The sequence below is a fragment of the Cervus elaphus genome, chromosome 8 (assembly GCF_910594005.1).
Source record: "Cervus elaphus chromosome 8, mCerEla1.1, whole genome shotgun sequence".
In the NCBI taxonomy this organism is placed as follows: Eukaryota; Metazoa; Chordata; class Mammalia; order Artiodactyla; family Cervidae; genus Cervus; species Cervus elaphus.
The window spans coordinates 44,989,806-45,017,546 of record NC_057822.1 but is presented as its reverse complement, the minus strand read 5'-3'; the positions used below and the strand labels follow the sequence as shown (position 1 = coordinate 45,017,546).

Below are 27,741 nucleotides of genomic sequence, written 5' to 3'. Positions count from 1 at the left end.
AATTTCTTTGCGGCATTCCCCTCGAAAAGTTAAAAGAAAAAATGGAGAGAGCTTTTAAGTGGAAACTAAATAACCCTGCTGGCGTACTGCAAAGATGCAGAAGAACTGGTAAAATGTGGGCAGGCAGTTTTACAGTAGCTTCATAAACAACGAAAACTTTCCAACAGGCTTCAGGTGGCTGCCAAGCCTTTTAAACATCTGATTGAAAAACGTGGTTTTGTCAAAGGGGAGTCTCCTTTTTATTAAACGCATTAGGAGACAGTGTAACAGTACCAGCTCAAAATCTAAAGAAGCCCTTTGCACCCATGCTGGGTGGGCCCTGGCTTGCCTGGCCACGCCCCCTTTAGTCGCCCACGGCAAGGTCCCACCCCTTTCATGACCCACTTCCTGGTAACCAAGGTGCTTTGCGCCTCCTTCTCAGGACCTGATTGGCTGGTGCGGCGAACGCTAACGGTTACGGAGTTTAAACTCAAGCCGTGGCCGCGAACGCCGGGCTCCGGGAGCTGGGTGTTGGTTCCCCCACCGTGAAAAAGCGGTAAGTCAGTGACCTATGACATTTGATGTGGGTCCCCCCGTCTGGAGGTATCCATGCCTTTCCCAAGCCGAACCACTGTGCGCTGCCTTCCGAGGTCTCTGGTCAGCCGAGCCGCCCGCGGCCCACGGCCCCGCCCACTCCGGTCTCCGGATCCGCGACTTGAGCTCCGTCTCCGAGGGGCTTCTTCTTGGGAAAGGCCCTGGGTCGTATTTGAGTCGCTGCCTCTCATCCTGGGGATTTGAGCGCTCGGTTTTGTGAGGAGGCGAGCCGCCAGGCCAGCTCCTGGCAGGAAGGGATTTCTGTCCTTATGACTACTCTACTGCTTTTAGAACGATATCTAGTTCACTGTGAGCCCTCTCCTTTGGAGCGCTCCTTTAGAAGGGAGGCTGACTGACGGCGAAGGGGTAATAGAAGACTGGGAAGAGCTTAGAACTTGAACTGGGTAGGGTCTTGACGTACAGGTAGGATTTCGGTAGGCAGTAGGGACAGTGATTTTTATACATGAGGAATTCAACTCAGGAGAATTGGATGTGGAACCGAGTAGCTCCTGCTTTAAAGATAGCAGAGATGCTAGCCAGAGTAATAATACATAGGTAACGTTAGTGAGCGCTGTGTGCTATGTCCAATACTAGGCACTGTATACGCGTTGGCTCATTAAGTGCCTACAGTGAGATGCCCTTATTTACATTTTTTAAATAATGGTTTAAGTGTGGAAATTGAGAGTTGGAGATGCTAGGATCACATAGCTATGAAATATTAGAACTGGGGCACTAAATGTCAGAACTGGAAACCGTCTAACCACTATTTATAATACAGTCGGTGCTCCATCCTGGTTCTGAATCTGCTCATTCAACCAACTGAATCAGTGATGGAAAAAATTGGGGAAAATTCCAGAAAGTTCCTAAAAGCAAAGTTTGATTTTACCAATTGCTGAGCAACTATTTCAGTTCAGTTCAGTCGTTCAGTGGTGTCTGACTCTTTGCAACGAGGCTTCACTATCCATCACCAACTCCCGGAGCTTGCTCAAACTCATGTCTATCTAGTCGGTGATGCCATCCAACCATCTCAACCTCTGTAGTCCCCTTCTCCTTCTGACTTCAGTCTTTCCCAGCATCAGGGTCTTTTTCAAGGAGTCAGTTCTTTGCATCAGGAGGCCAACATATTGGATCTTCAACTTCAGCATGAGTCCTTCCAATGAATATTCAGGACTGATTTCCTTTAGGATTGACTGGTTTGAACGCCCTGCAGGCCAAGGGACTTCTCCAACATCACAGTTCAAAAGCATTAATTCTTCAGCGCTCAGCTTTCTTTTATAGTCCAACTCTCACATCCATACATGACTACTAGAAAAACCACAGCTTTGACTAGACGGACCTTTGTCAGGAAAGTAACGTCTCTGCTTTTTAATATGCTGTCTAGGTTGGTCATAGCTTTTCTTCCAAGGAACAAGCGTCTTTTGATATCATGGCTACAGTCACCATCTGCAGTGATTTTGGAGCCCAAAAATAGTCTCTCACTGTTTCCATTGTTTCCCCATCTATTTGCCATGAAGTGATGTGACCAGATGCCATGATCTTAGTTTTTTGAATGTTGAGTTTTAAACTAACTTTTTCCCTCTCCTCTTTCACTTTCATCAAGAGGCTCTTTAGTTCTTCTTTGCTTTCTGCCACAAGGAAGGTGTTATCTGCATAGTTGAGGTTATTGATATATCTCCTGGTATCTTGATTCCAGCTTGTGCTTCTTCAAGCCCAGCATTTCTCATGATGTACTCTGCATATAAGTTAAATAAGCAGGGTGACAATATACAGCCTTGATGTACTCCTTTTCCTATTTAGAACCAGTTCCATGTCCAGTTCTAACTGTTGCTTCTTGACCTGCATGCACATTTCTCAGGAGGCAGGTAAGGTGGTCTGGTATTCCCATCTCTTGAAGAATTTTCCACAGTCTGTTGTGATCCACACAGTCAAAGGCTTTGGTGTGGTCAATAAAGCAGAAATAGATGTTTTTCTGGAACTCTCTTGCTTTTTTGATGATCCAACAGATGTTGGCAATTTGATCTCTGGTTCCTCTGCCTTTTCTAAAACCAGCTTGAATATCTGGAAGTTCTCGGATGAAGTACTGTTGAAGCCTGGCTTGGAGAATTGTGAGCATTACTTTGCTAGCATGTGAGATGAGTGCAATTGTGTGGTAGTTTGAACATTCTTTGGCATTGCCTTTCTTTGGGATTGGAATGAAAACTGACCTTTTCCAGTCCTGTGGCCACTGCTGAGTTTTCCAAATTTGCTGGCATATTGAGTGCAGCACTTTCACAGCATCATCTTTTAAGATTTGAAATAGCTCAACTGGAATTCCATCACTTCCACTAGCTTTGTTCATAGTGATGCTTCCTAAGGCCCACTTGACTTTGCACTCCAGGATGTCTGGCTCTAGGTGAGTGATCACACCTTCGTGGTTATCTGGATCATTAAGATGTCTTTTGTACAGCTCTTCTCTGTATTCTTGTCACCTCTTCCTCGTATCTTCTGCTTCTATTAGGCCCATACCATATCTGTCCTTTATTGAGCCCAACTTTGCATGAAATGTTCCCTTGGTATCTCTAATTTTCTTGACAAGATCCCTAGGCTTTCCCATTTTATAGTTTTCCTCTGTTTCTTTGCATTGATTACTGAGGAAGGCTTTCTTATCTCTCCTTGCTATTCTTTGGAACTCTGCATTCTAATGGGAATATCTTTCCTTTTCTCCTTTGCCTTTCACTTCTCTTCTTTTCTCAGCTATTTGTAAGGCCTCCTCAGACAACCATTTTGCCTTTTTGCCTTTCTTTTTCTTGGGGATGGTCTCAATCACTGCCTCCTGTACAATATCACGAACCTCTGTCCATAGTTCTTCAGGCACTCTGTCTATCAGATCTAATCCCTTGAATTGATTTGTCACTTCCACTGTATCATCGTAAGGGATTTGATTTAGGTCATACCTGAATGGTCTAGTGGTGTTCTTTCTTTGATTTAAGTCTGAATTTGGCAATAAGGAGTTCATGGACTGAGCCACAGTCAGCTCCCAGTCTTGTTTTTGCTGACTGTACAGAGCTTCTCCATCTTTGACTGCAAAGAATATAGTCAGTCTGATTTCAGAATTGACCATCTGGTGATATCCCTGTGTAGAGTCTTCTCTTGTGTTGTTGGAAGAGGGTGTTTGCTATAGCCAGTGTGTTCTCTTGGCAAAACTCTATTAGCCTTTGCCCTGCTTCTTTCTGTACTCCAAGGCCAAATTTGCCTGTTACTCCAGGTATCTCTTGACTTCCTACTTGCATTCCAGTCCCCTATAATGAAGAGGACACCTTTTTTGGAAGTTAGTTCTAGAAGATCTTGTAGGTCATCACAGAATCGTTCAACTTCAGCTTCTTCAGCATTAGTGGTTGGGATATAGACTTGGATTACTGTGATATTGAATGGTTTGCTTTGGAAACGAACAGAGATCATTCTGTCATTTTTGAGATTGCATCCAAGGACTGCATTTCATACTGTTTTGTTGACCATGATGGCTACTCCATTTCTTCTAAGGGATTCTTGCCCACAGTGGTAGATATAATGGTCATCTAAGTTAAATTCACCCATTCCAGTCCATTTTAGTTCACTGATTCCTAAAATGTCGATATTCATTCCTGCCATCTCCTGTTTGACCACTTCTAATTTGCCTTGATTCATGGACCTAACATTCCAGGTTCCTATGCAATATTGCTCTTTACAGCATCAGACCTTACTTCCATCACCAGTCACATCCACAACTGGGTGCTGTTTTTGCTTTGACTCTGTCTCTTCATTCTTTCTGGAGTTATTTCTCCACTGATCTCCCGTTGAATATCGGGCACCTACCAACTGGGGGAGTTCATCTTTCAGTGTCCTATCTTTTTGCCTTTTCATACTGTGCATGGGGTTCTCAAGGCAAGAAAACTGAAGTGGTTTGACATTGTTTTTTCCAGTGGACCACGTTTTATCAGAACTCTCCACCATGGCCCCTCCATCTTGGGTGGCCCCATACAGCATGGGTAAGTTTCATTGAGTTAGACAAGGCTGTGGTGCATGTGATCAGATTATTTAGTTTTCTGTGATTGTGGTTGTCATTCTGTCTGCCCTCTGATGGAGAAGGATGAGAGGCTTGTCACAGCTTTCTGATGGGAGAGACTGACTGGGGGAAACTGGGTCTTATTCTAATGTTGTGGGGCCATGCTCAGTAAATCTTTAATCCAACTTTCAATTGATGGACTGGGCTATGTTCCCTCCCTGTTACTTGACCTGAGGCCAAACTATGGTGGAGGTAATGAAGATAATGTTGACCTCCTTCAAAAGGTCCCATGCACACACTGCTACACTCAGTGCCCCAACCCTGCAGCAGGCCACCGCCAACCCACGCCTCCCCTGAGACTCCTGGACACTCATGGGCAAGTCTGGGTCAGTCTCTTGTGAGGTCACTGCCCCTTCCCCGTGGGTCCTGGTGTGCACACGGTTCTGTTTGTGCGCTCCTAGAGTCTGTCCCCAGTCCTGGGTAAGTTCTGGCAGCTCTATGGTGGGGTTAATGGAGACCTCCTCCAAGAGGGCTTATGCCACACCCAAGTCTCCTGCACCCAGAGCCCCTGCCCCCGCAGCAGGCCACTGTGACCCGTACCTCCTCAGCAGACACTCACAGTTCTATCTCAGTCTCTGTGGGGCCTCGGGTCCTGGTGCGCACCAGGTTTGAGCCCTCTGAGTGTCTCTGGTGGGTATGGGGTTTGATTCTAAATGTGATTTCACCCCTCCTGGAGAAGGAAATGGCAATCCACTCCAGTACTATTGCCTGGAAAATCCCAAGGACAGGGGAGCCTGGTAGGCTATAGTCCATGGGGTCGCAAAGAGTCAGACACGACTGAGCGACTTCACTTTCGACTTTCGACCATCTTGCTGGGGCTTCTCCTTTGCCCTTGGGTGGAGTGGTGCTCGAGCGGCAGCTACACTGGCGCTGGAGCGACTTTGAGGAGATACCCCACATCCAGGGGCAAAGGAGCAGCTATTTACATAGCGTTTATATTGCACTTACTATGATTTACAGTGTATCAGGTATTACAAGTAACATAAAGATAATATAAACTATACAGAAGGATTAATGTAGGTTATATGTAAATACTATGCCATTTTATATAAGGAACTTGAGCATTATAGATTTTGGTATCTGTGGGGTTCTGGAACAAGTACCCTGCAGGTACCAAGGAATGACTGTACCTCAATCTCTGTATGGTAGGTCACCCTGGAATGGGTACTTCAATACGGAGGACCTGAAGCTGAAGAATGCCAGGCATATGTCAGTAGCAGTTAGATCTTGTTGGCCACTGTGTCTTGAGAAGAATGGACAAGGAGGAGAAAAAGAGGATTTTAAATTATAGAAATGGGAAGAAGAGTAGATGGTGGAGAGTTTTAGATTCTGTAGATTAATAAACTGTAGTGAGGGCAGGAGTGGAAGTAGGGTTGGAAAGAAGCTATTGAAATAATTCAGGTGAGACATGTTAGTACCCGAGTCTAGGTTGATAGCAGTGGAGATACTTAAAAGTAGTCAGAGTCTAAATGAATTGTGAAGGTAGATTGGGATGTGAGGTATTTTTGACCAAAGCAGCTGGAAGGACAGAGTTGAGATGGGGAAGGCTCTGAGTTGGGCAGGCTTGGGTAGGCCGAGTTTGATGTGCTGTTTTGATTATCCAAGTGGAGTTGTGGAGTAGATAATGATATGAATCAGGGAAGTTGAGGAAAGAGTTCCAGACAGAGGACATAAATTTTGAAGTTCTTGACATCTAGGTGTTATTTTAAACCATGACTATGAATTCACTGGAAGAGTGAGGGTAGATAAAGAAATCCAAGAAGAGAACCTATTATAGCTTAGGAATCTATAAAAGAGACTAAGAAGCAGCAGCTAGTTAGCTAGAGGGAAAAAAATAACAGGAATTTGTGGTGTTCTGGTAGCCAACAAAATATCATTTTTGAGGAGGAAGGATAAATTAACCACATTTAATGCTGCTGTTAAATCAAATTAGATGAGGATTGAGAACTGACCATTAGGTTAGCAGTGTGAAGGTCATTAGAAACCTTGACAAAACTCATTTTGTTGGAACAGAGTGAAAGCCTGAGTGAAGTACAGTTACAAGAAGATTGGAAACTGACTATAGATACTTTTTTTTTTTAAAGGAGTTTTGCTGTAAAGGCTGCAGAAAATGGAATGCATATCTGAGGATGAAGTGGGAACAATCCCCATAGGTTTAGGTATATCTCTTCTGTTCAAAACTCTAAGGTTACACTTCTTACTTTGCGTCACAGTATAGTCTGTGCCCATGTTCTATAACTGTATTCCTATGCAGCCTGATCCTGTTTTCTTTACCCAGTGTCTAGCTTAGCTCCTGGCAGGCAGCCATAATGATATAGGTTTGAGTGAAAAAACTAAAAGTCATTTACCTTTTTAGTATTCTACTTTTAAACCATTTTTTATTACATTCATACTTTCAGATTTTATATGAAGGGTTCTGCAAATACTTAAGCATGGCAACCCACTCCAGTACTCTTGCCTAGAAAATCCACTACTTGCCTGGACGGAGAAGCCTGGTAGGCTACAGTCCATGGGGTCGCAAAGAGTCGGACACGACTGAGCGACTTCACTTTCACTTTCACTTTATGTACAAAGCATATTATTTAAGTCATAATTTACTTCTTAGAGTGTATTTATCAGTTGCCCTTTTCCCCTTTATTAATTAATACTATGATTTTCTGCTTTCTTTCTTTCTTTTCTTCAGTGATGGAGTACCCAGCAATGGAAACTAGTTCACTTTTTACCTCAGGAATTAAGAAACATGTGAAAGATGGAAGAATTTCAAAGACTACTAAGTTGAATGTTTCTCTTGCTTCAAAAATAAAAACAAAAATAATAAGTAAGTGTCATTTGTCTTAAAGTACACTCATATTTTTACTTTTTTCTGGAGAATGGATATAGTATTTGGTACTTTAGCAAGTATAGAAAATGACTGTTTTATTAAATGATACCTTCTCTATTCAATCCTTCCTGTCTCTTTCAACTCCTTTTAGTTGGGGGTGCTTATGATGATTTACTGTCAGTCATGACAGCTGAATTTTCAGCAGTGAGGCTGGGGGGTGGGTGGCCCAAGGCAACTACCTCCTACACTGCAAAGAAAATACCAAAGTGACATTTCTTTTTTTTTTCAAAGTGACATTTCTAAAAAAGAACTTGAAAAAAATGATGGATTGTCCTTCTGATATGTTGTAGCATTTGGATAATGGGTAATCTAGGGGTGGCTGGACTATATAGTGTGCTGTTGGGTGATTTTATATAACCAAAGCTCATCATCAGGGCACTGAGCACTTTGGAGATGGGGTTTCATGGATTTTGGAGCTAAGATGTCGGAAGGCAAAAAAAGAAGGTGAGGGAAGCGCCCCAAAATAAATTTGCATTACTTCAGAAAATGATCTCAATGATTCATCTTCATTTTAGCCTAATTGGGGGAGGAGGATTCCTGCTGCTCTAGCACATGTAGAAGGTAATTGTGCCTTGTGAAATAGCCAAGTCTCCTGAGTATCTTTCACTCAGTTTTGATCCTTCCAAGGTCTCTAGGACCATCCTTTGTATCAAACCACTTTCTGTAGTGGCAGTTTCCTGTTCTCTTTGACAGGACCACTGCACACCCACTGTTATGAAGGAATACACTGGAGTTTGAGGAATGTAACAGGAAAATGTTATTATCCTTTAGCTTCTATAAGTCCTGAACTGGTTCTAGTCTTATTGCCCTTTGATATGTCAAAGATGACTGTCATCAGTGAGATATGTTATTGAACAGTGGCATGTAAATCAAAATTGTGAAAATATAATTATGCTTTAGGTGTACTAAGGGAACATTATGTGTAAGGTGAGCTTTACTAAGGAATTCACAATTAAATTTCTTTGCTAAAAACAGGAAAGCATTCTGAATTAAATTATATTTACATAGTGCTTGTAAAGAGAAGGGATCAAGTATAGATTGCAATAGATGCATAGAAATAAGCGGGTATTTGGGGTAGAAGTAGAAGGTCCCACAGGGTTTAGATAATCTGTCCAACATTACAGTAAGTATGCTCCCTTTCACTAGAGGTTTTGAAAAATGGACTTTGGGAGCATTAATGTGTTCAGTTCTGGTGCCATAGAAACTGACTCTAAAATTTTCACAGATTTGCCTAATTTCACAGATCCCCTAGTTTCTCTGCGATATCTTTAGTTAGAGCTTCTCTATCCTACCTCCTTGTCAAAGATAGGAAGGAAGGTAGAACAACAAGTACCAGGATTTAGTTTTTGTGACTGATCTAATTATCTGGAATGCTGGAATACTGTGTCTATGGGCTTCCCTGGTAGCTCAGCCCCTAAACAATCCACCTGCAATGCAGGAGACCCCGGTTCGATTCCTGGGTTGGGAAGTTCCCCTGGAGATGGGATAGGCTACCCACTCCAGGATTCTTGGGCTTCCCTGGTGACTCAGTCAGGAAAGAACCTGTCTGCAATGCGGGAGACCTGGGTTCGATAAATGGGTTGGGAAGATCCCCTGGAGAAGGGCGTAGCCACCTACTGCAGTATTCTCTCCTGGAGAATCCCCATGGACAGAGGAGCCTGGTGAGCTCAGCGCATGGGGTTGGAAGGAGTCGGACACGACTGAGCAGCTAGGTACAGCACACGCAGCACTGTCTGTACTAGAGTCCTCTTACTCCTGACTCTATTCACAGACATGCTGCATTTCTCTCAACCTTATTCATCTTCTATCTAGCTTTTATTTCTTCAATTCCAAACTCTGGGTACATTTTTTTTTTCAAAACTACATCTGTGTTGTTATCCTCTTCTACCTTCAGCTAAAATTTACAAAGTGAAATAAGTTTTGTTTAAAATAGTTTTATTAAGAAATATGAAAATGTATTAAGATGTTCAGTATTAACTCTTACAATTTTTTTTTCAGACAATTCTTCTATTTTCAAACTTTCTTTAAAGCATAACAACAGGGCATTAGCTCAGGCTCTTAGTAGAGAGAGAGAGAATTCTCGAAGAATTACAACTGAAAAGATGCTGTTGCAAAAAGAAGTGGATAAACTGAATTTTGAGAACACATTTCTTCGTCTAAAGCTAAATAATTTGGTATGGAAACTACATTGGGTTTGAATTCTGAAACTTCTATTATTATAGAAGCTCTAAAAATGTTTTTTAAATCTGTAATTAGTATAAAAAAATTATTGAAAGATTGTGCTATGTTAATGGACAAACTGTTAATGGGTAATGAAATAGGTGTCTTGAATCTACATTCTAAATGTGTACTTGCTGCTCTGCAAACTAGTATAATACCTTGATCAACATTTGATTGCTTATCAGAAGCAAAACTTGATACATTAATGTATTTTAAGAAGATTGAATCAATATAATATGTAAAGCAGTTATCCTTTAGTTAAAAATAAATAAATTTTTAAAAATGAAAGAAAAAGAAAATTGGCATGTTGTCTCCAGTGAATTGAAAGGAGGGAAGTTCTCTTGAGTGTGTTCCCTCAATGGCAACTTTCCACTGGCTACAAACTGAGTATCAGTAGAATGAAGATAGTAGTCATTGCTTTTCCATCCAAATTCCAACTCTGTCCACAGATAGGGCAGTAAGAGCCAGTGCTCAGCTAGGTTACAACTGTAACTCTAACTCCAGAGTGAGTAGAAATTAATTTAAAATGGAAAAATGACTTACTATACTTATTGGAGGTGAAATTCCTATGACTGACAGCCTATGGTCACTTGCCACATGATGTATTACTATGAGAAGACTGAAAAATGTAGGAAGGGACTTCCCTGGTGGTCCAGTGGTTAGGACTCCACACTTCCAATGCAGGGGGTGTGAGTTCGATCCCTGGTCAGAAAATTAAGATCCCATATTCCATGTGGTGTGTCCAGAAAAAAAGCAGGAAAATTTATAGTTGATAGCTCAAAAGCATTCAAAATATATGTGTGTGTCTGTATGTATGTGTCTGTGTCTATTTCAACTACACAGTGCAGCACCTTTTTAGCTCAATGTGATCTCAGTATTTTTTAAGTCTTTTCAACTGATGGTATTCATAAAAATATAGTAAACTCAAAATTTTAAGTGATTAAAAAGGTCTTTCTTTATTTCAGAATAAGAAGCTTATAGAAATAGAAGCACTCATGAACAATAACTTGATAACTGCAATTGAAATGAGCACTCTTTCTGAGGTAAGTAGAATTTATGCTAAATAGTGTAATATTTTTTAGCATTACTGAAGATAATTGATATTAGTTACATAGCATCAAGGTTAGATTTATATCTTGAACTTTGTACAAAGGAATGGAGATAATGCTAATTTTAATTGGCTAACAGTACACTGTTATTTGATGTAATTGGTTATTAAAATTTTGTGTGAAAATTAACTTTTGATTAAAAGTAACACAAGACTAGACAGCTCAGTGGAACACAGGATTAAACAGACTCAAAAACATAAAAGATTTTAGTAGAAAAGTAGTATTTCAAATTAGAAAAGAATTGGTATTTTTTAGAAGATAGACACAATTGAAAAACTCAAGGAAAAAAATAGAGGTAGATCCTAGAGCCCCATGTTGTTCAAAGATCAACTGAATATGTAGAAATATTGTGTATGCATGGGTATACATGGGTGTATGCATGGGTATACATGTGTGTATTTATTCATAGAGGTAGAATAAAGTTTGGGAGTTTATATACCAAAATATTAGTAGTGATTATCTTTGTATGGTGTGATTAAGGATGAACTGTGTTTAACCTTATCATCTTATTATTCACATTAAACTAGTGAAGGCTGAACACAAGAATTGTTCCATTACTATTAATATCCTTGTATAATTTGGTACTTTAATGACAAACACAATTTAATGAAATTAGAAATTTCATTCATTTTCATTTTCTTTGTTCTTTTCAAAAATAGTTCCATCAGAGTCCCTTTCTACCGCCAAGTAGCAAGAAGAAACGGGTTAGTAAACAGTGCAAATTGACACGTCTTCCATTTGCAAGGTAATTGCTTCACAACTTATTTAAATATTGACTTGCACACTTCTGCATGAATTGGACTTTGAGTATTTTTTATTGGTCTGCTTCCTTGAAACAGAAAAACATTTAAAAATAAATAAAGACATACTCATCAACATTGCACCAGTGAAAGAAATGAAAGATATCATCTAATGAAATTCAGTTTTAGACTTTGAAATAATGTTCAGCTTTCCCATAGTTTCTGGAGAAGAAAGTGGCACAGGTCCAGCTTGAGTTACAGTGTTTGAATTACAGTGTTTCAGTGCCTAGATTTTCATGCAGCAGTCATTGTCTGTGTGTCTTACAGTGTTCAGGTTGCCTGTTAAGGTAGAAATGAGATGGTTTGTGGTATCTTGCTATGGTAGGTTGTGTTTCTAGGGCTCCAAGGAAACTTAACCATCAATCAAAAACCATGGTCATCTATAGAATCCTGCTATTCTTCAGTTCCTTCTTTTCCTCCAGGTCACCACTAGCCTCATGTTTTTTGCGGATATATCTGATAACTATTTCTACCTTTTCTATCTTGCATTCTACTCAGACTTTAACTTTCATCATTACTATTCACCTGACCAAAATTTCCATTTCTTGAATAATTTAATTATAATCTTAATATCCTTGCCTGGAGAATTCCATGGACAGGGGAGCCTGGAGGGCTACAGTCCATGGGATCACAGAGTTGGACATGACTGAGTGACAAACACTTTCACTTTTCACTATCTTAGTAAATACCCTATTTCAAACCTGTCACTTTTAAAGACAGTTATTGAGGTCCAGAGATGTTAAATGACTCAGTGAGTTAATAATATTGATCAGAATTGTCTTGTCTCTTTCAGACAGTGTTTGTCTGTTATATAAACTACAGGTTTAATGCATTTATTCAAGTGTACAAGGAAATACCTATGTATTGAAGTGGTATCTGTACCATAGTAAAAAAAAAAATGGTTATATCTATTGTTTCATTATATCATTCATTCCAGTTTGTGCCTTTGTTCTCTGTTTTGTACTGGTGCCACACTGCACCTGTACATTTTAATAAATTTAGTTTTAAATGGTACATTTTATTGTCTTGTAGGTGCTCAGTTCTTTTTCAAGAAAATCTTGACTGTTACTATACTTGCATTATTTCATATAAATTTATGAATTAAGTGTTAACTTTCCCTCCAGAAAATTTTTATTTTTTTTAAGTAAACTTTTGTTTGAAGTATAATACATATTTTTTTCAAGTGCAAACTTTAGAGAATGGTGAATGTTCACAGTGAACACTGTGGTATAACGAATACTCAGACCAAGAAACAGAATATTGCCCATACCTCAGATATCCTGTGCCCCTTGCCAGTCACTGCTCACCAGCCACCCCAGGATAAATGTTATACTGACTTTTTACACTGTAGATTAATTAATTTTGCCTAGCTTTGAATTTCATGTAATGAAACCATGCAAGATGCATGGTTTTTGTCTCCGACTTCCTTAGCTGAGCCTTGTGTTTGTGCTATTCATCCCTATTGTCCTGTGTAGTTGTGGATCAGTCTTTCTTACTGCTGTGTACTGTGCCGTTGCATGATTTTTCCATAATGTTTCCATCCTTCTGGTTCTTTTTATTGTTGTTAGTTTTGGTCTAAGTAATTCTGCTGTGTTTCTGCCTTTTGATTAATATATGTACACATTTTTTAGGTATATATTTAGAATTAGGTATTTTTAGGTGTATGTTTAGAATTGCTGGGTTTTTATATATTTGGCTTTGGAATAATCTGTTACACAGTTTTCTACAGGGATTATACCAAGTTATATTTCTAGCAGCAATAAATGAGAATTTTTATTGTTACGTATCTCCAACAACACTTGTTATTGTCCATCTTTTTCATTTTAGCCAGTGTATAGGTATTACACTGAAGTTTTAATTTCCTTGATAATTAATGAAGTTTAGCATCTGTTTATATGTTCATTTTCTTTCTACCAAGTTATCTTTTTTTTCAAAACAGGTTTGCAATAGTTCTTTCTATATACCATGTGTAAATCCTTTCTGCATTTCAAATGTTTTTTACCCTCTGACTTGCCTCTTCACTCTCTTAATGCTATCTTTGGATGAATCCAATTTATATATGTATATCTATTTGCACAAAATTTGGGACTCCCCTCTCCACTTGTCCTGTTATTTCTCTCATCACACATACTTTACAGCAGTTGTAGTTGTCCTGAATTCTGACCTTGAACTAATACTAATAAAACTAGATTTCTAACTTTTAGAAAATGTGGCACTGACTGAGGTTTGTAAGCAGTGGGAAGCTTATTCTTTTTCAAAGTGCCAACCTCTCTTCTGAGTCTAGTTGCTTTTTGTAGACTCTCCAGTGACTTCAGGTAGCTTTTTATATTTCTTCTATAATTTATATCTTTTATGTTTGATACAGTTGATTCAATAGTAACTATTTGGCCATTACCTGAAGCAGAGCCTCAACTCTGTTTATTTTTACTAACTTGTTTCTTCAAGTGGTATAGACATTTCCTCCCAATGGTTATTCTATTAATAGTTGCCTTTAAATATTTAACAAATATTTTCTATTTATTTTTATCATCATCAGTAATTTTTAAGTATCTATAATTTGGCATATAAGGCAAAATCTTTATCATTGCAGTCTATTACTCTTTATTCTTTGAATTCAAAACAGTCATTTTGTCTAATTGGGGCTTCCCAGGTGGTGCTAGTGGTACAGAACCTGCCGGCCAATACAGGAGACATAAGAGACACAGGTTTGATCCCTGCATCTGGAGGAGGGCATGGCAACCCACCCCAGGATTTTTGCCTGAAGAATGCCGTGGACAGGGAAGCCTGGCAAGCTACAGTCCGTAGGGTTGCAAAGAGTCAGACGCAGCTGAAGGGACTTAGCATGCACACACGCACATACTCTTTGTTCTTTGAATTCAAAACAGTCATTTTGTCTAATTATTTCTGTAGCTTTCTGTATTCCTCCCCCCCCCCATAGATTTAATTATTCTAGGAATATGGCTTTAGTTTATATGGATACCTTTTGGAAACAGCAAATTTTATAGCACACAAAACTTTACATACTATTGTATAGGAAGAGTTTGGGGTTTTCCATAGAATTAATTACAGGAAAATTGTAAATATTATACATGAATATTTGTAAGTATATTTGAACTTTATTCATTTCATTAGTATTATTATCCAAATAGCTCAACCAGGGATTATATCATTTATCTCTTTTTGGAACCACTGGAGAAAAGAGGATAAGAAGCATTCCTGTTTTATTCCAAGTTCTGTTCTATTAGAAACTACCTATTGCCTGCTAATTGCCTTCATTGAACGCAAAATGGTACCAGAGTGGGTTTGTGGTTGGCTCGTAAATAAATGGAATGTAGAAACAATTATCCAAGTAATTTTCTAAATAGTTCTTATAAAATACAAAATTACCCATTCATTCTTACTTGCCCTTAGGGTTCCAGTAACTTCAGATGATGATGATGAAGAAAAAGAGAAAATACAGTGTGATGACAGCACCATATCAAAGACATCATCTGATAGTCCCTCTTTGGTATCAGCAAGACCAGTATCAACTCAGAATACTTTGAGATCGCTATTCATTAAAGAAAATGATCAGAATGTTTGTAGTGTAAATGATTCAGAACATATTTCTTCTATTGTTGATATACTTCCCAAAGGTGAGAGATTTTTAAAGTTCATTTTGAGTATCAGTATTAAATAGTTAACATTCATCAGATTTTCTTCTTGAGGGCTATCATGTATAAACAGTTAATAAGTTAGATTTCTTATGTTACAGATCTACTAACTTATACCATTTAAATTTTCTGGTGAAAACTTAATTTAAAAGTAAATGCTGACAAATGTGAGGTCCACAGTGGCTAATACTATTACTTTGGAAACAGTATTTGGAAATGAGCTGGCCTAAAGAGCTTTTTGTGGTATCTTAGCTTATAAATTAAAAGTATGTTATTTAGTTACATCCTTTCCTTTTCGTAGATATGAAAATTGAGACTTTAGATAGGTGTAGTGACTTTTTCAAGATCATAACCAATACTGGTAAAGCAAAAACTTGAGCCTGGGTAATGGTTGAGCAAGGAAAAATGGTGACACATATTTTAATGGTTTTTAAAGTAATAATCCTGTGATGTAGTCTGGGTTATATATTTGACATGAAAGTGAAAGAAAGTGAAAGTGAAGTCGCTCAGTCATGTCCGACTCTTTGCGACCCCGTGGACTATAGCCTACCAGGCTCCTCCGTCCATGGGATTTTCCAGGCAGGAGTACTGGAGTGGGTTGCCACTTCCTTAGAATTTCAGATTGGCATATGGAACCATAACTATATTGAATTTGGAGTCTGAATTATTTTCCATTCTAAAAATGTATGTGAGTGTGTGTATATAATTTTATAAATTTTAGCTTCTTGCTAATAACATGTTGACAGTAAGCCTTATTGGAGTTATCACTGTTATTTGGGTTCATTTGCTGGCCTCCTCCCACTTAGAAACTTACATTAATAATGTTCATGGTTTTATTGCTGGCTATTCTCCACTCTACTCTTGAGGCCAAGGCAGAGTGAATTCCCAGTACATATTTTCTGTAGATAGGAATGTAAAATCTGACTTATGACCACTCCAGTCGGTTCTACTTTATTTTTTATCAGCATAGATTCTTCATAATGTAAGTTCTCTAAACAGAATGCATTGTCAGAAATCCTTTCTCTGAAAGTAATAAATTACTTGTTACTACTTATTTCTGAATTTTGTTTCTCTTGATTTTATAGAAAACCATTCCCACTCAGACCAAAGTTCTAGGAGCTCTCTAACAAGTGAGAAGAAAAATGCCCAGGCGATCAGCCACAAAAAAGAGAAGTCATCTCCTAGTAATGTGACTAAAAGGAAAAAACGTGTTTCATCTTGGGAGTCAGATAATCCTGCAGACACTCCCTGTGTAACAGATTTAGATCAACAACAGGTTTCAAGTCCAGTATTAAATTGGAATAATGAGATAAAAGATTACACTAATGAAACAAATACTACAATGCAGAGAAACATATTGTACCTTCCTGCCTCATCTGAATCTGCAAGTGAACCTCTTACAAAAGGCATGAATCCACTTCAGGGTAATGATGACTCTCAGTTGCAGAAAACTGTGTATGATGATGACATGGATTTAACTGCTAGTGAAGTCAGCAAAATTGTTACAGTTTCAACAGGCACTAAAAAGAAAAGAAAGAAAAATCCAGATGATTGTGGAATGAAAACTTTCAGAAAAGTGAAAGATCCAAGCTCTGAAAAAAAGAGAGAAAGATCAAAGAGACAACGTAAAAATAGTTCAGGTGCGAATATTGAGGAAAAAATTGAAAGTGGACCAGAAAGAAGATCTGTTGACCTGGATGGTGAAGGGGATTCAAGAGATCCAAATTTTATCTTCAGTAATGAACAGATGACTCAGTTGAACATGCTGAAGAAAATAACCCTTCCTAATGGCTTTGATCAGGGTGACAAACAAAGTATGCAGTGTAACAAAAAGAAGAAAAGAATTCATGTAACAGAGGAGCAAGAGGAAACATACTCTTTCTCCCAAAGTTCAGATAAATTCCCACAGGATGGTAAATTTGATTTGGGTCCAAGTTCTCTAGCTTGTAAGAATAGTAAAGCTTCTAGACAGACATTTGTGATTCATAAGTTAGAAAAAGATAACTTATTCTCAAACCAAAAGGTTCAAGAAACCACCTCTGAAAACCTAGGTGTCACAAATGAATTTCAAACAGCTTATCTTTCCAACAAAGGTAATGCAAAGTTATGTGATGATGAGACCCAAAATATGTTTGATTTGAAAAAGCATGTCACTGATACACAACCCACTCAGCAAAATGAATCAAAAATAAATAAGAAGGTTTGGCAGAAAATAAATCGGAAAACAGAAATAATTTCTAAAATGAACCAAATACTTGGGGACGATACTAAAGATGTGCAAGGCCCAGAAAAAGGTAACTTTTCCTTCCAAACCCGAGAGGATAAAGAAACCATCTCTAGAAATCTGGATGTTTCAAATGAGTTTCAGAAATCTGTTCTTTCCACTGTCAGTAATGGAAACCTGTGTGATTGTAAAACCCAGAATGTGTTGGGTTTGCAAAAGAAAATCACCGACGCATACCCTGTGCAGCAAAATGAATCAAGAATTAATAAGACTCTTAGGCAGAAAGTAAATCGGAAGACAGAAATAATTTCCACAGTGAATCATTTAGATAACACGAGTGAGTACTGCCCAGAAAAGGGTAAAGAAATCATCCCTGAAAACCTAGTGGACACACGTGAGTTTCAAACACCCACTCTTTCTTCCAAAGACGGTAGAGACCTATATGATTGTGACACTCAGAATGTTTTGGGGGTGAAAATGTATGTTCATGATATACAACCTGCTTGTCAGAATGAATCAAAAATAGATAAGCCTAGGCAAAAGGTATGTCGGAAGACAGAAATCATTTCTGAAGTCAACCAAATATATAAGAGTGATGACAAAGGCAGGCTTGACCCAGAAAAAGGTAACTTACTTTCTCTAATCCAAAAAGATAAGGAAACCATCCCTGAAAACCTGGAAGACACCAATGAGTTTCAGATAGTTGACCCTCCCTCTGGAGTTAATAGGAACCTATGTGATTATGAGACTCAAAACCTTTTAGGGGTGAAAAAGCGTGTTACTGATACTGGGAAGCAAAAGGAATCAAAAATAAATAAGAGACTCAGGCAGAAAGTAAGTCGGAAGACAGAAATAATTTTGGAAATGAACAGAAAAAATGAGTTTAACAATAAAGGTATATGTGACTCAGAAAAAGGTGACTTCTCCCTAACCCCAAATAATGAAGAAACCATTTCTGAAAACCTAAAAGTCACACATGAATTTCAGACAGTTTATCTTTCCACCAAAGATGATGGACATTTACATGATTATAAGACCCAGAATATGTTGGATTTGACAAAGCATGTCACTGATAAGCAACCTACTCAGCAGAATGAATCAAAAATAAATAAGAACCTTAAGCAGAAGCAGAAAGTAAATCGGAAGACAGAAATAATTTCTGAAATGTGCCAGATATATGAGGATAATGGTAAAGATGTGCATGGCCAAGAAAGCTATACAAAAAATCTTGATTTTAAAATAAATAAACAAAGACCTGAAGGCCAATCTGTTATTAGTGGATACTGTATGGAAATCAACAGTGATGAGAAAGAAAATTATGATGAAATTTCAAATCCTTATAAACCAATTAAAAAGCATGGGAAAGAATCAGACAAGGCAAAGAACATTTTGGCAAAAAGTGACAACATGCCTGTTTTGCAGTTGACAGGTCCTTCACAGATGTCTGTCTTAGAACCAGGTTTAAAACATATTACTGATGAGGCAGATTCTGACCCTGGAGACCACGTGGAACCACATAGGAGTCCGAGGCTAAGCACTAAAACTCTGAATAGAAAGAGAGAGATCCACGTTGCGGAGGTGACGAAGGAAGGAGAGTGCCAGGTCAAAAAAGTAAATAAGATGACATCCAAATCAAAGAAAAGGAAGACCTTCGAAGATGCTTCTCTAGATAGGCATGAACTAATGGAGGTGATATCCGACACCATTCAGGAAATGTCAGTTGAACCTGAGTACACTGTTAAGGGGAAAAAGTTGGAAAATGTGGAAACTGTCAAAATTAAACCAGACTTTTACACAAAAATGTTGATATCTTTATCTCAAATGTATTCACCTAGCAGACAGGATTCTTCCCTTAACAGTGTTCTTGAGGGTTCAGTACCTTTGAGTATTTCTTCTAATAAAAATCTGAAAGAAAATTTTGCCCCAGAGAGCTCGCCCATCTTTCAAGTAAGTGATGAGGTACATGAGAAGATGAAAGACATGAAATTTGAAGTCAACCAGAGAACACAAAGATCAGAAATAGGTAGGTCCATACCTGAAGTGATGAAGTTTTAAAATTGTATATATATATATATATATATTCATTTAGCCAGTAAAGCATTTCCTATTATAACTGATTTTTATGGAATTTTAAAATAATGTGTAAGTATGTAGCCTGATCTATAGAAGCAATATGGAGGAATTTAAAGAAAGCTTAATACTTTAAGAAGGTAACAATGAGAGTGGCTTGGACATTCATGTATTTGGCCTTTAGCACAAAGTTGTCTGATGATGACACTGGACAGATGATTTCCTTTTTCATATTTTTGAAGGAAATTGAGTGTTTTAAATGTGGCAGCAGAGCATAAGATGGTTAGACACCATCATCAACTCAATGGAGATATATATATATATACCTGCTATATGTTAGTCACTCCGTTGTGTCCAACCCCATGGACCTATAGCGCATCAGCCTCCTCTGCACCAGCCTCCTCTGTCCATGGAATTCTCCAGGCAGGAATATTGGAGTGGGTTGCCATTTCCTTCTGCAGGGGATCTTTCCAACCCAGAGATCAAACCACAGTCTCCTGCATTGCAGGCAGATTCTTTACCATCTAAGCCAATTGAACAAACTCCAGGAGATAATGGAGGACTGAGCAGCCTGGCGTGCTGCAGTCCATGGGGTCATAAAGAGTTGGACACGACTTAGCAACTGAACAACAACAATAATGAACTGCCCTAGTTTGATTTTACCAAAGACAGTTGCAGATTTCTTAAGGATGGGACTGTCTCCAACAGCATATATTTAGTATGATCAAAACATTATTCTAGGGACTTTACTGGTGGTCTGGTGGTTAAGATTCCACAGATGCACTGCAGGGTGCACAGGTTTCATCTCCAGTCAGGGAACTATCTTACATGGCACTAGGCAAAGCCAAAAAAAAAAAAAAAATTAATCTAGGTATTTTAGAGGATTAAAAATTAAGAATACCACATCCCTTTCCTCATCCGTGTATGGAAAAGTACAGTGTTTAAGCATGGCAAATGCTTTAATAAAAGCACACATATGAAGGGATGTAATGATGGGGAATAGTTTTGGCTAGAGAAACCTGCAGAGGCGTCATCAAACAGATAGCACTTTAGGCCCTGAAAGGATAGATAGGATTTTTAGGTTTAGTGTTTCTTTCCTATTTTCTCCAGTTATTAAAATAATGCTCATTGCAGAAAATTAAAAGTAGAAAATCAGAAAATAGGAGGAAAAACAATCACCCAGAAGAACGGCAGTCAACATTTTGCCACATGCATGCAGATGTGAATCTATGCATTTTAAAATATATATTTGAAATCAAACTATATATAACATTACTTACCTCACTTTTTCCTCTTAACATTAACGTTTTTATGTTATTAAGGACTTCCCTGATAGCTCAGTTTGTAAAGAATTTGCCTGCAATGCAGGAGACCCTGGTTTGATTCCTGGGTTGGGAAGATCTGCTGGAGAAGGGATAGGCCACCCACTCCAGTATTCTTGGGCTTCCCTTGTGGCTCAGCTGGTGAAGAATCTGCCCGCAATGCGGGAGACCTGGGTTTGATCCCTGGGTTGGGAAGATCCCCTGGAGAAGGGAAACGCTACCCACTCCAGTAGTCTGGCCTGGAGAATTCCAGGGACTGTATAGTCCATGGGGTCACAAAGAGTCGGACAGGACTGAGCAAGTTTCACTTTCTTTTGTTATTGGAAATGTTGCAATATGAGACAATTCCTGTATCAATTACAGTTTTCTACCAGAAGTGTAACATTTCAATAGATGTATGTAGAACACTAGGATTTTTATGGATAAGACTGTTCCAGGTAAAAGGAATACTGACTCAAAAGAAGTGCAAAGGTCTCGAGTTGCAGGACATTGTAGAGATTGGTAAGCTGTCTTTCACCTGTTTCTCATGTTGCCTTTCATAGTGTGAGCAGTCATCGACATCGAATTGAATCATAAAGAATTTCTATCAGCCTAAATGATTTTAGTATAAAAACATTACAGGCTACTACTTTGATAGTTTGTTTTAAATAGTAAGTTTCTTCCTCTCATTATTGCTAGGAAAAAAAACCTGATTTACAGATAATTTCAGTGCTACTTTTATAAAGTTCAAAGTTATAACTTGATTAAGTTGAAACATTTGATACCAATCATTTATAAACCAGTAAATATCCTATATATATTCCAATATCTCTATATAGACTATTAAAAATATTTTTGAAAACAATACTCTTTTCAGGTGTTAGAATGCTACAAGACTTGACAAATACCAGTTTTGTTTCAAATACCGCTGCTAAATTTGAAAACAAGGTAGATCATCTATCTTCAGAGCTGCTAAGCCGAAGAAGAAGGTGTACTCCTATCTGTTTAAAGGAGCCAAGTCTCAAAGGGTGAGTATTTCAATGACATAAAAGTGATTTCAGTGTGGCGCTATAAAATACATGCTTTTAAAAGGATTCCTGCCTGTATTTGAACAGTTTTGAGTATGAATGACGTACATTATTGCTGACATGTAATACCCATAGTATGATGTGGGTAAGATTTGAAGAAATGCCTTCTTTTATTTTAACAGGCTTAAACATTTTTTGTTGCCTATAATTTGCAAACCCCTCGTTATTTGTTACCTCTCTTTATTTTCTACCTTGTGTTTAGAAGAATTCAGAGTTGGTTTATATGTCCTTTAGTCTCAAAGTGTAACACCCCTTTTTTTTTTAAACCTCAAACATACCCTCAAAGAGAGGGAAAAGTATTCCCCCCACACCCGCCATTTATCCATCCCTGAGCTTTGAGAATTATCAATATTTTACTATATTTACTTTTACCATCTGTTTTCTGTTGTAGTGTCTTTAAAGCATATCCCTAATATTGAGTCATTTAATTCCTAAAACACTTCTGTATATACATATATAGAAAATAAGAACTTAATAAAACTGGACAACAGTAATCACAACTAGAAAAATTATCAATAATTCTTCAGTGTCATCTAATAGCAAATCCCTATTCCCATTTCCTTGATTATCTCAAAAATGTCCAAATGCCTTTTACATATGTTTAATTCAAAAATCCTATTTTTTCCAAGGATAAATAGCTATTTCAGAGAACCTGATGATATTTGGGATGGTATTTTTAAAAGGACAGAAATATCCTCAAATTTTCTCTTTAAATTGTCTCAGTATTTGCTTCTTTATAAAATTAAAGGCATTGATTGTTTTAATATGTATTTTAAAAAAATAACCAGCAGATGTCAGCAGTGTAAGAGAGTGTGCAAGAGAAGCCAGTCGAAAATGAAGGCCCAAGGGCTTTTCTAAACAGCTTTTTTGAGCTATAGTTCACATACCGTATATTTCGCCCATTTAAAGTGTACAGGTCAGTGGTTTTTCAGTAGATTCACAGACATGTACACCATCACCACAGTCAATTTAAGAACACTTCATTTCAGAAAGAAACCCATGTCCTTTAGCTGTCATTGCTGTATCCCTCAGCCCTAGACAACCAACTGATCACCTAATTCTTATCTCTATAGATAAGCCATTTCATATGAATGAAATCATACAATATGTGGTCTTTGTGACAGGTCTCTTTCACTGAGCATAATGTTTTCAAGATTCATTCCTGATGAACATGTATAAGTAGTATTTCATTCCTTTCTATGACTGAATAAAATATTCTATTGAAAATACACCACATTTTACTTATCCATTTGTCTGTTGATGGTAATTTACTTGTTTCCACTTTTTGGCTGTTATAAATAATGCTGCTGCAAACATTTGTGAGCTTTTGTGTGTATATGTTTTCATTTCTCTTGGGTATATGCCTAGTTATGGAATTGCTGAGTCATATGGTGTGTGTGTGCACACTTACATTGTCGTGTCCAACTCTTTGGACTGTAGCCCACCAGGCTCCTCTGTCCATGGATTCTTCAGGCAAGAATACTAGAGTGGGTTGCCATTTCCTTCTCCAGGGGATCTTCCCAGCCCAGGGATCAGACCTGCATCTCTTGTGTCTCCTGCATTGCAGGCAGATTCTTTTACTCACTGAGCCATCGTGCTTGTTTGAGGAATTGCTAGATGGTTTTCCAAAGCTGCAGAGAAGTGTCACTTCTTTCATCCCTGCTACCCTATTCCCATTACTCCTGCTTTCTACCCTATTTTTATTACCTCCTGTGGATAACCAGTTCCTTTTGTTTCTAGGTTGTGTATTTCTTTTGCACAAATAAGCAAATATGTGTATATCCTCTTTTTTCTTGCATAAGGTAGTAAGTATACCTAGCTGCTTTGGGGAGCTTTGCTTCTTATCATTTCATTCCAGAAATCACTCCATATCAATTTGGAGAGATTTTTCTCATTCCTGTTTACAGCTAGGTAATACTTAATAAATTCTTTTAAAAGAGCTACCTATTCTAAACTAAATATAATAAAATGCTCTTATGAATTAGTGTTCTATTTTAGTTTAGATCTACTGGGCATGCAGATTGTCTGGGAATCAGTTTAGTTGGTAAATTTTTTAAAAGCAAATAACACAATGTACATCAGGATAAATGCTAAGAATGACAACAATCCAGTTGCCACTTTTTCTTTTTGGACTGAGAGTGGCATGCAGCAGGCATATCATAGCTTTTGATAGGCCCCCAGTGAGAGTAAATCCTGATGAAAACTGCTCACAATGTGTTATGGAGTGGTCATCATAGGCACTGAGGATAGGGGCAGTTATCAGGAAGGTGATACAAATATTTTTTAAAGTCTTTATCTCTTAAGTCCCAAAGAACTGAACATAACAAAGGGGATATTTTTAATAGTAAAAGCCCTAATCCACAAAGAATATATAATAGTTGTAATATTATATACCAAATAGCATAACAACTACTTTCATGAAGCAGAAACTATAGGAGATACATAGAGACAGAAATACATGAATAAATTTTTATATACTATTCAATATAAAGCAAATAAAGTGGGCAAAAAATTAGTAAGGAGATGGAGATCTAAACAACATAATTAGTAGGGTAAATCTTACAGTTTACATATCAAACTCCACACTCTGAAAAGAGAGAATACATATTCCTCTTAAGTGTTCACGGCCCAATTACAAAAGCATATCTAACACCATGTTATGAAAAACATAAACCCACCAAGTAAGGTGTATTCCAGGAATGCAAAGTTGGTTTAATATTAGAAAACTTATCATCATATACCATATTAATAAAGCTTATGATTTTTTTCATAGATACTGAAAAAGCCTTTGACAAAATTCAGTACTCACTCATGATTAAAATACTCAATAGACATTGAGGATACTTTCATAAAATGATGAATTGTACTTGCATACCTTAACCCTAAAGCCAGTATCTTGTTTAATGGGGAGACAACAGAGGTATTTACACTTAAGTTAAGAACAAGTCAAGAATGTCCGCTATTCCTGTTACTAATTCAACAAGGGATTGATGAATTCAATTCAAATTAGTGGTCACTTCTTGGGAGATGAGAGGGCTTTGATTTTGTCTCCCAGAAAGGAGCACACCAGGGGCTTGTGAGATGAGGTAAGAGTTTATTTCTTAACCTGGATGTTGGTGTATCAGCATTTGACTGGTTTTAAATTGTACATTTTCATATATTCTTATATGTATGCTACAGTTCATAATTAAAAGGAAATATATGGTAAAACATGTAATGTATAAAATCTGGATTGATTAATTTCTCTAAAACCTCATCTGTAATTCCCCCGATCATAGACTATTTAAATATGTGACGCAGCTTGTGGTTTGAGGAATCTGCATTTTATTTTTATGATGCAGCGATTTTCCTTTCCATACTTTGCAGCAAAAGCATTAGCTTTAGGTGGTTGTTAAATCTTCCTTTTTTTCTACTTTGCAGGAAGATGAGAAGATGAGGTGAATTTATACATTCTGGTTTTCCTGAATTCTCAAACCATAGCAATTCAAAACAGGGATCTAACTAGGATCAAGAAGATGAAAAGCATGATGAAAAGTTCTGGGTTTTTTTTTTTTTTTTTCCATCTCTTGCCTTTTTGTAGAGTGTTTATTCTTATGTATAGGTAATATGCATAAAATAACTATTTTGTAATATTAAGCACTTTAAGTTATTTTGGTCACCTTATAACTTATCTTCCTCCTCATATAATCTCCTTTCAACCAAACAACCTTTAACTAAACAATAACTATTAACCTTTTAACTGAATAAAATGTATTATAAATACTTTGCACTGGTTATCTTGTTATACACCAAAACTACCTTGTTTTGTTTTATTTTGCTTTAAAAACCATTCAGTAAATGTGAACACCTGTAAGATTTTAAAACTCACCTTCTGCCCTGGCCAGTTTTCTCTCACCTTTCATTCTTCAGCTTTCAAAATTACTTGTTTACTGTCAGCTGCTGTATTACTTCCATTACACATAATCTGATGACTTGGTTGAGTGGGTTTCTCTCTCAGGTGCTTTTGAATTTGGTTTTTGTAACTTTAAAGATCACTTATTATTCCAGTATTAAAAAGTAGTAAATCCTATTCATACCTGAGATTAACAAACATAGCTTACTGTATTGAAATGATTAGTAAAAATCTATTCTGCCTAGATGGAAAAGCTTTCTTATATCCAGCAACTAAATATCCAGCAACTAAACGAGTAGGCCCAAGAAATCTGCATTTTGTTTAACAAACACCTCAGATAATTCTGGGGCAGACTGGCCTAGGACCAAACTTTGAAAAACAGTTGTGAGACTACAGAGTCCCACAGAAGAACTTACTCATTTACCAACAGTATCTGTTGAATGGAGGCTAGATGTTTTATTAAAGGAATAATTTACACTGCTTTAGGGTTTGGCACCCTGACAGTTTTTCCTTTCCTGTACTATTATTACTTAAGGCTTTGAATCTCTGTCATTATCTGGTATTTGGTTTCCTAGTGTTTCTATTTTTTCCTCCTTTCCATGAGGTTTGTCTTTTTTTTTTCGTTCCCATGCAAATTATTTTTCATTGTATGTATCAGACTTAAAATCTTTTATTGGAACTCAGTCACATTAAAAAAGTTTTCCTGTTCCCAGATTTAAGAAAGACATTTACCCATGGTTTCATTTCGTTTTGACGTTTAAATTTCTGATTCATGTGGATTTTGTTTTATGGTAAAATATGAACACAATTTTTGACCTTTTCCCAAAGGATTGCCCATTAATTAAAAAATCCATGTTTTCCACTACTGATTTGAAGTGCCACATTTTTCAATGTTGTATTTCCATATACACTTCAACTTATTTCTCAATTTTCTGTTCCCTCTACTAGTTTATGTCTTTTTATGCCCCTCTATCGTTGTCTTTATAGGGACTTTAAGGGAGTTTCAAAACTTCCCTCATGGAGGTTTTCCATATTTCTTAATGCCTTGGCATTCTTTTTTCCTGGTAATACATATAAATGGAATCTGTGAGTCTCTTTTCTAATCGATTATCACTTGTATATATGAAGATTATTGATTTCTGTATGTTAATTGCTAACTGTTATTGTTTATACTATTTTCCAGATATATATATTCTGAAAACCAGGCTATCTTTCCTCCTCCTTTCTCTCCAATTCTTAGGCCTCTCACTGCTTTCTCTTATGTAACTGCATGGCTGCTACCTTATATTTAGTGTAAAATAGCAGTGAGAATGGTGGATATCATTGTCTTGTTCCTGATTTTCATAGGAATGCCTCTGGCTTTACCCCATTAAGTAAGATGCTATGGAATAAGCTGGTTGTGTATGCTTATAATCACATTAAAATATTACCTATCAATTACTATTTTATTCAGTGCTTTTTTAATAAATTATGAATGAGTGTCAGATGACTTTTGGTGTTGATGGAGACTGTATTAGTTATGGTTCAGCCAAGACCAAAACTACAGTTATCAATTGTTGATCATATTCTAGAGATCAGAATAAGACCTGAGCAGACAAAAGGGGCTAGTGGTGTATAATAGAGGAAGTCACTATGGGAAGCACCCACCATCTCTGGGGCTGAGGGAATATAAAGAAAAGAATGGAATTATTGAAACTTAAAGACTTAGAGGAAGAGTTCCAGGACTGTAGAGGGAAGGTGTTCAACAGATAACCTACCTTAGAAAAATGTATATGTGTATCTTTATTAGGGTATACTCTAAAAATTGTTCAGTTCAGTCGCTCAGTCGTGTCCAACTCTCTGCGACCCC

At 37.5% G+C, this 27,741-nt stretch overlaps 1 protein-coding gene across 1 annotated transcript; it reads left to right on the top strand.

The window, feature by feature from the left end:
• Positions 1-438: 438 nt before the first annotated feature.
• On the top strand, positions 439-27,381 carry SGO2 (shugoshin 2). Its single transcript, XM_043910444.1, has 9 exons — positions 439-535; positions 7,338-7,472; positions 9,534-9,709; positions 10,721-10,798; positions 11,524-11,609; positions 15,076-15,299; positions 16,403-19,564; positions 21,790-21,940; positions 25,421-27,381. The coding sequence occupies exons 2-9, from the start codon at positions 7,340-7,342 to the stop codon at positions 25,434-25,436; spliced, it is 4,026 nt and encodes a 1,341-aa protein (XP_043766379.1). The 5' UTR covers positions 439-535; positions 7,338-7,339; the 3' UTR covers positions 25,437-27,381.
• Positions 27,382-27,741: the final 360 nt, after the last annotated feature.